The 12,853-nt window shown below is 29.2% G+C and overlaps 2 protein-coding genes and 1 long non-coding RNA gene across 9 annotated transcripts; 2 read left to right on the top strand and 1 right to left on the bottom strand.

The window, feature by feature from the left end:
• The first annotated feature begins 873 nt into the window (after nt 1-873).
• Nucleotides 874-3,717, top strand: LOC102667232 (uncharacterized). The gene is made up of 7 exons (XM_006574799.4): nt 874-1,000; nt 1,457-1,561; nt 1,658-1,715; nt 2,622-2,749; nt 2,910-2,992; nt 3,197-3,367; nt 3,619-3,717. The coding sequence occupies exons 1-7, from the start codon at nt 994-996 to the stop codon at nt 3,715-3,717; spliced, it is 651 nt and encodes a 216-aa protein (XP_006574862.2). The 5' UTR covers nt 874-993.
• LOC100527354 (homeobox domain-containing protein) lies at nt 3,590-8,294 on the bottom strand. 7 transcript variants are annotated; one of them, XM_041011794.1, is made up of 7 exons: nt 8,106-8,294; nt 7,904-7,983; nt 7,052-7,278; nt 5,867-6,379; nt 4,917-4,997; nt 3,980-4,195; nt 3,590-3,893 (listed from the first exon to the last, which is right to left on the bottom strand). In XM_041011794.1, the coding sequence occupies exons 3-6, from the start codon at nt 7,239-7,241 to the stop codon at nt 4,101-4,103; spliced, it is 879 nt and encodes a 292-aa protein (XP_040867728.1). In that variant the 5' UTR covers nt 7,242-7,278; nt 7,904-7,983; nt 8,106-8,294; the 3' UTR covers nt 3,590-3,893; nt 3,980-4,100. The 7 variants fall into 7 exon arrangements, with proteins under 7 accessions (XP_040867728.1, XP_040867731.1, XP_040867726.1 ...); XM_041011797.1 differs by having other exon boundaries at nt 3,980-4,180; XM_041011792.1 differs by having other exon boundaries at nt 7,052-7,241.
• LOC121173944 (uncharacterized) lies at nt 3,774-4,906 on the top strand. Its single transcript, XR_005889565.1, has 3 exons — nt 3,774-3,876; nt 4,002-4,061; nt 4,139-4,906. It is a non-coding gene; the product is annotated as an uncharacterized lncRNA (long non-coding RNA).
• Nucleotides 8,295-12,853: the final 4,559 nt, after the last annotated feature.

The raw sequence follows: 12,853 nt of genomic DNA, 5'->3' as shown, positions 1-12,853 counted from the left end.
GAAGCAAAGACAAAACGCAGCACTGGCATTGATTATTTTATTGACAAAAATTTGTAAGAGTGCCACATATGCAAGGTGGTCATTGAAGGTCGGACCATTTCATAGGACACCCTGATTAAAGCTTGGTTATTAAATTAAAAATTCCTATTCTTATACTTAAATTTAGAGTTTGGTTAATATGCTTGAGGTTTTAGCTTCTAACCTTAGCACAATCATTGTAAATAAATAATCTAATAATCTTTAACTCAAACTTGTAATCAATATTTATTGTTAAAAATTTGACTCAAATGAGAAATCAATATCAATTTTGAGAAATCTTACCCAAATAACGGATCACACAGCTATCATTGAATTCCCACCCCACATCCCTCCAAAAAAAAATACATTTTTTTTAATGTTAAAATTAAAAATGAAAATTTCTTAGGTATAATATCCTGAGTAACTTCTGCATATTTCAATTAACCTAGCATTGAATTTACAACTTATGATGTTTATAGACGTAAAAACAATGTACCCAAAAAATACTAATGCACAAGCAAAAGTACTACTGTACTAGTGTGCAAGTAGTCGTCCAAAAGAATTTAACACAGTACTTCCTTAGGCTTTGACCAGGTGTTGGCCTCGAATTCCTTTCTTGTTACTCCAAAAGCTATATCATATGTAGTATACGTCTGTGTCACACTAATTAATACACACTTTGTCCATTTGCAGGAAGTCATTAATTAATCAACCTCAAGTCAAGCTGAGATGAAAGCGAAATCAAACAGATGACAAATTTAGTAGTTACTTACTGTAATTCACTCTGAAAACTCTGCTTTCCTAAATAAATAGATTCCTTTGCTACACTCCAAACAAATCAGCATGAGCTACATGACCAAATTCATTTAAGTTCCATTAATTTGCTAGCGTCTCTCTCTGATCAAGACCAAAACTCAAATCTTTGAACATCCTCTCTAGTTCAGCTTTTCATTGGAAGGAAAACAAGACATTTACATGAGAGGTACTAAGTTGTATTTGGTTTTGTTTATGACTAGCCTTTCATGTGTGAAATTTTACAGCATCTTTCGTCTTGGGTTTGGATGTTACTGTATTCTTCATTACATGGGAATTATTCCAACAATGCCAACATGAGTGATTGAGATCATTTTTGCTAGTTCTTGCAATTTTGTGTATTGATTACTAGCATTTTTATTCTATGAGAACCCAAAGTGCCGGTATACCTATTTAAAATCCTTTTTCTGTTCACTAAAGAATCTGCATTCAAGTTTGAGTGCATGTGTACAATTTTGTGCTTCAAATTTCAATCCTCCTTTATGACTAGCAAACAAAACCGTAACCATAACCTTCTCTTCCAATTCCTGAAGTGCAAAGTCATGGTAATGCATCAGCAAGATCATTTTCCGCCATTAAACTCCATCCATGTCCTACAATCTTTTCCTTCTTGATTGATATGCAGGTGCCAATTTGCCCAACATGTCAGAAGCTAGTTCTTATTCCATTGATATTGCAAAGATGAGAAATGCTCTTTTATCATCAGTTTCTTCTAGGTTTAACTGCTATGGTAATAGTAATAACTCCAAAGTTATTAATTGCAAACATTTTAAATATCTAAACTCAGTCACCAAGCTTTTTTGCTTAATTTTTTTTGGTAATTCAGGAAATGATGAAGCTCAGTTTGAAATTTTAGAAGGCTCCATGCATATGAACGATCTAATGTAAGTGAATTAATGTTATCTTAACACTGTCTTGTGCAATTTGATTTTCATTGTGGTGTGAAATAAACGAAACAAAGTGAACGAAGTACGCATAATCCAAATTTGTTCTTTTTCGAGTTTCACCAGGTTTAGCTTGCCACGAGAACAATCGGATTCTATTTCAATATGTAAAATTATTGCATGTTTGGTATCCGTATCATCCACTAATAGTAATTTACAAAAGACAAAAATCAACATGATAATTAATTGAAGGATTCTATTAAAGCATAGTATAACACCATTATTTTATATCATCAATTTATGGTTTTACTAAATACCAATCGACATGATAATACAAGCAAAATAGACCAGACAAAGCTAATTCATTCGAGCTGCATTTGTTTAGCCATAACCGGTTTGAAAGAGTGCATATTTTTCATGAAGTTTCGTATTATTTTGATTATATAACATGCATCGAAAGAATCTTGATTAAATTTTAACGATGGCCGGAGGTTAGAATTAATTATATCATTTTGAGATAAGTGGTTGAGCTTGGCATGCCCTTCTCTCCATATGTGTTTCATGTTTTATTTTGTTCGTACTTCTGAAAAGAATTTTAGACTTAAATATCAAAATTCATATAAACAAAATCTTAAGGTTAATAATTTATCCTAAAAACCCCTATAAGAATTTTAATTAACTTTACTGTTAACAATTTGCATAGAAAAAATTGCAAGTCCCGGTTCACTTCTGACAGTTCTTTGCAATAGTACACACTCTTTAATAGCTTAATTGTGTTATTCATACAACAATTCTTATAACATTTTCTTATGTCTATCTTTCTCATTTATAACATGTTATGCTTTTCTCTCTTAATTATACAATTTGTCGTGCTAGTTGTTGTACAAATAACACTTCTCTTTATAGTGACTTCCATATCAATGGCTTCAACATGGAGTCTAGAATATTCAACAATTACAGCCAATTAGGTCAAGGAGTCCATACACAGCCAAGCCAGTCTCAGTCTCTGATTTATGACTACAATCATTACCCAGGTTTGGTGCATATACTTTTCAATACTAGACTAGATATTAGGAGCTCCTTTTTTCTCTACCTACTCTGGTTATTATACGATCACTTTCCCCAGTCCCAATAACTATTGAAATATAATTTTGTATCTTAGTGAAAACCATGAATATTCTAATACTTTGACAGGTAGTCTCTTTGCCATCCCAAGCAGCAAAGAAATTTCTCAGCAATCATTGTTACTTGACAAAGACCCTTCTCAGTATGAAGGAGTATGTCCATGTTTGGCCCTGTTTTGTAATTGAATCATCACAATAGAAAATGGACTTCTATACATTATAAATCAACACGTGATTTCTTGTTGAGAATTTTTAGTTTCATAATAAGGGTTAAGTTTTAATGCAACTTCAAGATGACTAATAATCCCTGACTCAAGTTAATTATTTTTAATTTTTAAGTTAGAGAGGGGTTTGCAGGTATGTGGAAATGCAAGAAAGCGTCCATTTGAGTACACTGACAACATGTCCTTGTGGAAAAAAGTGAAAAGCAATTCCAAAAGCAAAATTACAATCATGGAACCGAAATGGCATCAAGCAAAAGAAGTTTCAGAGATAATCCCTCCGCACAAAGTAACTAAAATTAAAAAGGTTATAATTCTTTTGTGGCTTATTAATGTTATTCTTGAGATATCAATGAAACTTGTGTAATTCTCAGAAGGGAGAAAAGAAACTTAATTTTATCAAAGAGTAAGACTAGTACATAATTATTATGAATAGAATTTAGTGTTGTAAACTATGATAATAGTAGTTACTTTTTTTTCGTTTTGCTGATTAAATTAGGCACTAGGTAATTCATTTTAACCGTAAGCCTAAAAAAATGCCCCTTTTTTTGCCTTCAGTTGCATGTGCCTATGATGACAAATCAGAAGCTTAGCAATAAAATTACAACTCTACAAAAGTTGGTTTCACCTTTTGGCAAGGTGAGTCATCATTGCTAACCCCTAATGGACAAAAACTAGATCCTTCATTTCTTACTAGCATAATAAACACCTTTAAGAAAGTGTGGCCTTGGCTTTCTGAATATCCTGCAGACTGACACCGCATCAGTTCTTCAGGAGGCTTCTCTTTATATCAAGCTTCTTCAAGCACAAATCCGGGTACATATTTGATACTCCTAGGCAGAAAATTATATTACCAGGCAATAAAAATAAGAATACATTATAAGGAAACTTGAACAAGTTATTTTGAGATCACTCTTACTTATTTTGTTCTGGGATTGTAGACTTTGTTTCAGATGCTGAGCTTCACTTACTTTAGCACGATTAATGATCCCCATACTCAGGTTGATGATTAATTATCATGCTGTACAATTGCTTTCTCTCTAAATTGCTCGTCTCTGATCATTTTGTTTCTTAACAGCTGGTGTCACGTCAGGAATGTGCGGACAAATTGGAGGTTGACCTAAGGAGCAGAGGACTTTGTTTGGTTCCCATATCAATCACAGACAAAATAACAAAGGTAGACCAGATTCATCATGCTTCGGCCTCAATAAATACTTAGAGGCATAGTTCCTTTATAAGCATGGTAAATAAGTTGGCGCATACTATATCAATTTGAACATTTGCTAAGATATTGATTGCATATTTAGGAACATGTTTGGGACCATAGTTCTTTTAACATTTCTCACAAGAAAACAATGGATTGCATATCTTCGATTTACATCAATTTTAACAAGTAATGAGCGAGTTAAACGCGGATGTTTGTCTTCAGGACATGGGGCATGAAAAACAAAACCAAATCCACGTATGACTTTATTTTGTAAGCTTTACTGTTTTAGTCACAATTTCATCTTATCCTGCTTCCACTTAAATTTAAGCAGAAAGCCACAGCCAGAGATAATATATTCTTACTATGTCTCTGTCAACCAAATACCAAAGCCAAGCCAATGGTAAAAGATGCTTACAGTACACCATTCACAAAAAAAGCCAACTTCACAATATCAATATGAACTCATGATTATATTCCATTATCAAGTAAAATGTCCACCTACCACATAAAAGATCATTGTATCTATATACTACAAACTATAAGTTTCACGTTTCAATTGGTTCAATTTTTCTCATCAACACAAGCCCAAAACCACACCAGCAATTCTTTACAGCTAATCACAGTCATCAGAATAATATTGAATGTCAACCTGCAATGTTGTAGTCACCTGCTGGCTGGTATAATTCGTAGTTCTCAGGTGTTTCCAGTTTTCCAGTAAGATAGTTGCTCCCTGCAAACATTAATAGAACATTCTTGATTGTCAAATTTCTTTGATAAAGAAAAAGTTTAATCCTTCGCCTAATTTCCAAATTAAAACTAGAAGGTAATTTTCACCACACAGTTCCATCACTGCACTCCATAGTCTAATTAAATTCAAACACATGAAGATGAGACTCATCAAAATGGTTTCTGGTGATGCACGAATATGCAAAGTATAACATACAGGGATCTTTAAACAAGGTATAGCAAATTGGTTTTGGGTTAAAAAACAAATATTAATAAATTACAAGTTCAAGTTGGGGTGATTTCCAAGAACAGTTCTTGATTTCCAACTTGGGGTGGAGACAAGTGAGTTTTGAAGGGAGGAGAGTTGATAGACCAGTGGCTAAAGGTCACTAAAGTTTATGTGAGGAGACACCTAAGGCAAGGAGCACCTGTTAGACATGATCAGGTTATGACTTATCAGAATTGAAGAGAGAGGGGGTCTAACTGCCAAGTGGCAGTGTCAGCAAAGGGGGGTGTCATGAATGGGAGAGGGTATATAAGCATCTGCAGTGAGTACGGTGGAAGGAGGGGGGATGGAGACTTAGGACCTTGAGAGAGAACTAGAACTAGGCCTCTTGAATGCCTAGAGTGGTTTTTTACATTTTCTTCTCCATACCTACTTGAAAACACAGCTATACTTAAGTCCTGGTTCACCAAGATCAGGCCTAATACTAAATAATACAGTACATTTCATCTCCCTTTTCTTTGTCAATTTCCTGGTACCTATCAACTGACTTCCAACTTAAAACAACATAACATTAGAGAACTTTAATCTTAACTTTACTTGACTAATATAAGGGCAAATACAGAAAGAAAGCACAAGAAGTTACATACTTGAGTTTGATAGCAGCCCATCAAAAGCAGGCACATGATGAAAATTTCTGGTCCCATCAGACGGGAAGACAGAATCTGGTTTGTTGGATTCTGGATTCAAGTACTGCAAACTATCATGGTTCTGGAAGCCTAAATTATCAGCAGGCCCAGCAGAAACGCTAGGAGGGGCCTGAAATTCGTCCGGCTTTGTCTTCTTATCCTTAGAATCAACCTCAGTCTCCACTTCTGATTCAGCATTAGCACTAGGCGCCACATTCTGCTGCTTTCTTTTGGAGCGAGCCCGCCTGTTCTGGAACCAATTATACACATTGGTCTCAGAAATCTGACCATGCTGGCTGAGCTCATTAGTGATCTCCTTGATCTTTTCCTTGGTGGGAGTCCCAATCCCTTGATCAAATATTCGCTCCAGAATCTGAAGCTGCATAGCAGTTGGAGTCCACCGCTGCCTTGAAGCTATTTTGAGACCACCAGACCCCAACAATGGATCACAATACATATTCCCCAGCCTAATACCTGTCAATTAAAACACCAGTTAATCATTATTACTATGACTTAATACTATATGGCTATATGCTCTCACAGCGTAAAGGATTTTCACAATAATTACCCTAAAAGTCATATCAAACTATGATTTTTGATTAATCAGTGCAATTAAGCCATCAAATTATTATTTTCTCTATAGAGAATGATGCCACTTTCAATTCAATAAACAAGTGCTAAATATCAAAACCAAAATTTGGATTCCTTCATTAAATTAGCTCATGCATTGTACTTGTACAAATTGGCAGAATAGTTGGAGAAATACTTTAGGCAGTTTATTAAATTAAACACTCATGTCTGATTTAATAATAGTTCACATGAACAGTTTAAGGAAACTAAAATGACTAGCAGACATCGTAACTGAATATAACTAAGAACTCTTTCAATTCAATTAAATAAAAAAGACAGTGGTAAATTGCTAACTATTAAGATTAAATCCGAAATCTTTCATTAAATCAGTCCATACGTTAAACTTACACACTGTGACTGATTATATTAAAACAGCTCATACGTTATAATTTGGCAGTGACATAGTAGGAAAAATACTTTAGGCAGTTTATTAAATTAAATTAAACAGTCGTGGGAAAGTAAAGTAACATTAACGGAGAGTGTCACAAAGTAATGAATAAGGCTGAAAGATGAAACCTGCGAGATCTTGGTGTGCAGAGATGTTTTTGTGCATCTCGATGAGTTGTTCGCAGATTGTTGCGTAAACCGCAATCTGTTTGCGCAGAATCTCGAGCTGTTCGTCGGTCATCACTTTCACGCACATCATTTCCGCGTTTCTGTTTGGTTGCCAACAACGCTGCTTCTGCCACTCCATCGCGTTCACCATCTACTTCAACAAACCGCGATCACACATTCACATGTGTCTACGATATTTTATTTATTTATTATTTATAAACCCTAATCATGAAACGACGAGAACGAGAAGCAGGGTTAATGGAACTAAAATGACTTTAGGCCCAATTTAGTCACATTTGTGACCATACACCCGGCTGTATCATATTTGTCAATATTAGGAAAGGCCATGGCTTTTCATGCCTGCATAATCCAAATGGGATTCATATCTAGTACACTTATTGGAATTGGACATGACAAAAGGAAAGCCAAGTGACCCAAGTACATAACCAATAAAAAAAGTTTATTACGAATCCACCAACTGGCATCGAAATCTCATTTGACGAAAAGCAAGTAATAATCACGAAAAATCAATGAAATAAACAAACAAGAGGAGAGCGAAGAGAGACAGAAGCAAACAATAACAGAATCATACGAAAAAATATTAAACATAAACAAAGGACGAAAATCAAATAAAGCAATCGAACAAGACAAACGAAATAAAAAAGAAAGAAAAGGAAAAAAGTTCATTGGATCTAGAAACCACACAATCATTACAAAATAAAATACATATATATATATATATATATATATATATATATATATATAGAGAGAGAGAGAGAGAGAGAGAGAGAGATTAAGAGAAGAGCACGTAACTGGTTGGATAAATCGATTAAAATGCAGCAACGAATTACGCTGTGAATGCCTTCAATCAACCAAAAACAAACGCAAAGAATCTGAAAATTTTAAAATAAATAATAATCAAAAACCGAAAATTAAAAATGATACAGAAGAGAATGAATCGAACGCTGCATCAACGATACGAAGGTGAAGAAGAAGAAGAAGAAATCACGCTTACAGATACGAAGGGGAAGAGAAAACGCGTTGTTTTTGTGAGAAGGGGGAACGGATGCAAAGCAATAGCAAAACCCTAGAAATCGAAGAGAGCGATTGTGTTGTTTGAAGGTAATTCAGAAAGAGGGTGTTGCCTGTGGGTTGAATGGTCCCGTAAAGGTGCGAATTAACAAAATCCTTGATATACGCCAGGGGATTCTATCTCTTATTTCCTTATATATTTAGGATTTTTTTCATATTTTTAATTTCCATACTTTTTAACATTTGTGATTTATTTCTTATATATTTAGGATTTTTTCAGTTTGATATTATTTCTTATTTTCTATTATTTTGTAATTAGTTTTCTAAATTAGCTAAAATTATTAGCATAAATAAGGATAAGATTTTTTATATATAAAAAAAATAATGAGAATAAGCATATCCTGGTTGAAATCCAAACTAGGTTTTTATTTGTTTGATGTATAAGATAAATATTTTTTATATTTCAAAAAATTAAACATTTCTAATGTCAAGTGAACAATTGAAAAGGAATGTAAATTATTATAGAAAATTAGATAAGTAGTAAGAAGTCGTAATATTTGTTACTATTTATTAATTTTTTTAATTGAAGTGATAAAGTATTTTATGAGTTTAATTTAATTTTTTTATTTATAATTTGAAAATCGTATATGTTTTTTTCATTTTATGACTTTGAAGTCTTAAATTTTTTTATATATATTTTACGATTTTGAAATCATAGTTTTTTTGTAAAGTTTTTGTTTTAGATTTTTTTTTACTTGTATTTTCTTTGATTTTGCTTTCAATTTTTTTAAAAAATTGTAAATAATTTTATTTAGCTAATTATTAAATAAGTATTTTTAATTTTACTTATTATTATTTTTATTTAATATCTTGTATATATTTTTTATATGATTTTGTTTAATATGCTATATATATTTTTAATATTGTTTTATTTAAAATATTGTATATGTTTTTTTAATATTATTTTATTTAATATATTTTGTATATTTAAAATTTAGATAATTTTTTAATAATGTTATTGAATTTGATTTGTTTTGTAAATGAAATAAAAAAAAACTAACATAATGTTATTCAATATTTTTTAAAAATATTTGTTTTATTTAAAATACTTAAACTTTAAAAAACAAAAATTTTAAAACAAATTTTAAAATAATTTTTTACTAATATTAACTTATAATTTATGAAATAATATTATTTATTTTGTATAAAGAAATTTATTATTAACAACATCTAATAATTTAGTAATAAAAGTAGTTGTTAAATTAAAAACAACATGATACATTAATATAAAATGAACAATATAAATTAAAGAGAAACATAAAAAATAAAAATTATATTAGTTGTTTATTTGTTTGCATGAACAGTTATTACGATTATGTTATTCACTTCCACGCAATGAACATTTTTTAGACTTATTTAAAATTGGTTCGTCCTATATGAGTAGTGGTTGACATTTTCTCTTTACTTTCAAGGGAATGAAAGTTATGTGAATAAACTTTGAAAATGGTTTTCAACTTGCATAGATGGTCAACAAAGTCATCATAATCACATGACCATTCGTTTGCATGCCATTACTCATCAACCAAATTGCATATTTGTAATTTCTTGAACCTTAAGCTCTCATATTCTTCAAACATACATGCGAACATAATGCAATGTTGCAATATGTCGATTTTTGTTATCATGACATATACATCTTTAGAGTACCTATGTCCTTTCTTTATCATATTCATGATTTTCATACGCATGAATTATTTATTTTATAAAATATTTAATGATTTTCATGTCATTAGTACCAATGTCTTGCCTTTTTATTTCTTTTAAAAACAAATCAAATTCAATAACATTATCAAAAAATTATTTAAATTTTAAATATACAAATATATTCAATAAAAAATATTCAAAAAATATATACAATATTTTAAATAAAATAATATTAAAAAAATATGCAACATATTAAATAAAATCATATACAAAATATTAAATAAAATTAATAATAGGTAAAATTAAAATATTTATTTAATAATTAAATAAATAAAATTATTTACAATTTTTTAAAAAAATTGAAAGCAAAACAAAAGAAAATATAGGTAAATAAAAAACCTAAAACAAAAAACTTTACTAGGAAAAAAACAAAAAATTATGACTTCAAAGTTATAAAATATAAATAAAAAAAAAACTTACAACTACACAATCGTAAAAAAAAACATAATATATATATATATATATATATATATATATATATATATATATATAACTTTAAAGTCATAAATAAAAAAATTAAACTCAAATCATAAAAAAAATTTATAATTTCATTATAAAAATAAAAAATTAATAAATTATAACAGATATTATTATTCTAACTCAAAAGTCACATACACATGTTAGAATTTACTGTATTAAAATGTACCCATATGAAAAAAGAAAAAAGATTTGTCCTCATTTGTTTAAAAAGCCTTCTCTGCCCTCATCTCGGTCGCGTCTCTCTAATCTATCATTTGAATTCTCGCGCTTAAATGCTAATTACCTTGTTAGTCAAATACTCAGGTGTCCTCATCTTATTTTTAAACTTCCTAAAGAGACTGCAGAAGACTAGCTTCCTCACTTGCTCGAATAAAATGTTTTTTCTTTTTACATGATTCACTGAATAAAATGTATTAATTATTATAATTTTTTAACATTATTTTTAATTTGTATAGATAAAAAATATTCTTAGCAAGAAATTTAAATGGATTCTATATGAAAAAGATAAAGAGTTTTTAATATATGCTTATTCTTTCCGTGGTTTTTTTAGATTTCACGATATAAGAACATATTATTTTAAAAAAATAATTTCAAGATTAAAAAATTATTAAATATCTTTAAAAATAATTAGATCAAATGTCACTTACTTCTTTTGTTAAAATTCTTAGTATACATTTTTGGTAGCAAAGAAATGGAAGGAAACTAAGGGGAAAAGAAATGAAAAACAAATGAGAAATGAGCCTTGTTTGATAGAGTAGAAATAGATAGAGATTAAAAAAAAAATGTAGGTTTCACTTTGTTATTTTCTCGCTCAATTATGTGAAAATGTCACAATGAAAATGTTTATAAATTACTTTTGAAATCGTAAAAAATGGTGACCGAAAGCATTTGTTATTAGTTTGACGTATTACGAACATTTTTAAAGTACTATATATAATTTTTGGTTAAATTCTATTTTTAATTCTTTCAGTTTTTCAAATTCATGATTTTGATCTCTTGTATTTTAATTGTAACATTTTATCTTTCTAATCTTGTAGATTAATAATTTTGGTCCTCTAAATAGATTATTAATAAATAATTATGATTAAATAAGTTACTAAATTAATTATAAATTAATCAAAATTATTTATTATTAAAAAATTGAATAAATAATAATAATAATAATTTTTCACAAACATTGTATTTCTCATCTTCTTTGCAACACACTTCTTCTTTCTATCTTCATTGTCACACTTGAATCCACCCACAATAACATCACATTAAGATTAATAGTCATTTATTAAATTTTTTAAAATTTTATTATTAATTTAATATCTCTAATAATCACAATTATTAAGTTATTATCTATAAAAAGATCAAAATCGTAAATTTATAAAATTAAAAAGATCAAATATTACAATTAAAAATCAACAAAATTAAAATCATGATTTGAAAAACTTGCGAGAACAAAATTCAATTTAACCTTAATTTTTTCTTTAAAAAAAGTCAATCAATTTTGGTTGTTAAAAGAAAGTCAATTAATTGTCAACCCTTAATAATATATTTTAATTTTTAATCAATCTTGTAATATTTTATTTATTTATTTATTTATTTATTTATTATTTCACTCAAGTCAAATACTCCTAAATTTAATCTTATTTTTTCCATATTTTCGTCCACATTATTTCTCTTCTTATTTTCATCCACTTTTTTTTTCTCTCTTGCCAAATAAGCTATTAGATTAAAAAAATGTACTAATAAGTTGAACTCTTTGCTTTGAACACTAAGCTAGAAAATCTATGAATTTGGCCTCTTACCTTTTTTTCATTTTTTTTTTTACTTTTTTCTTTTGTGCTAAAGAGGTTGGATATAAACAGATAATCCAATTTGAAAATCCTTAGGTGAATTACAAGATACCAACACTTCTTTGAAAATGTATTACAATTTGATAATCCAACTTTTCACATTTCCTTAATGTTCTTTGTAGTTATATCAATTTTTTTTAAAAAAAATAGATGTAATATTTCAATATTAAGGATATGTTCTTAACTTGGGCCGATCATAGAGCTCGATTTTAGGTAATGATATAAAATTAAAAATTAAAAATATCAAATTAAAGCATGCAACTATTAAGAGAGTAAGTATTACAAAAATACTATTTATGTCAAAAAAAAATTACAAAAATTCTAAAAATTTACTTATAGATGAAAGTTCTTTTTCATAAGCGCGTGACAGGTAATATTTAAATTTTATACTTCTCTTTTTGTTAATATATATTTTATAAGTCTCATTTATTTAATATTTTTTATTTTTTTATAAATAAAAAATAAAATACCAGACCAAAATGTAAATATCAACTTAAAAATTCGACACGGCAAATTCATTTTCATTATCTCTAGTCACATTGATACAACTCAGTATAAATTGGTGTTTACAACTGAATTTGTAGATCACATTGTCAATTGTATTTATATTTTAATATATTTTAACAGAAAAATTAACAACAAA

Source organism: Glycine max, chromosome 2, assembly GCF_000004515.6.
Source record: "Glycine max cultivar Williams 82 chromosome 2, Glycine_max_v4.0, whole genome shotgun sequence".
NCBI lineage: Eukaryota > Viridiplantae > Streptophyta > Magnoliopsida > Fabales > Fabaceae > Glycine > Glycine max.
The sequence above is the reverse complement of the archived record's forward strand: the minus strand, read 5'-3'. Positions and strand labels throughout refer to the sequence as shown.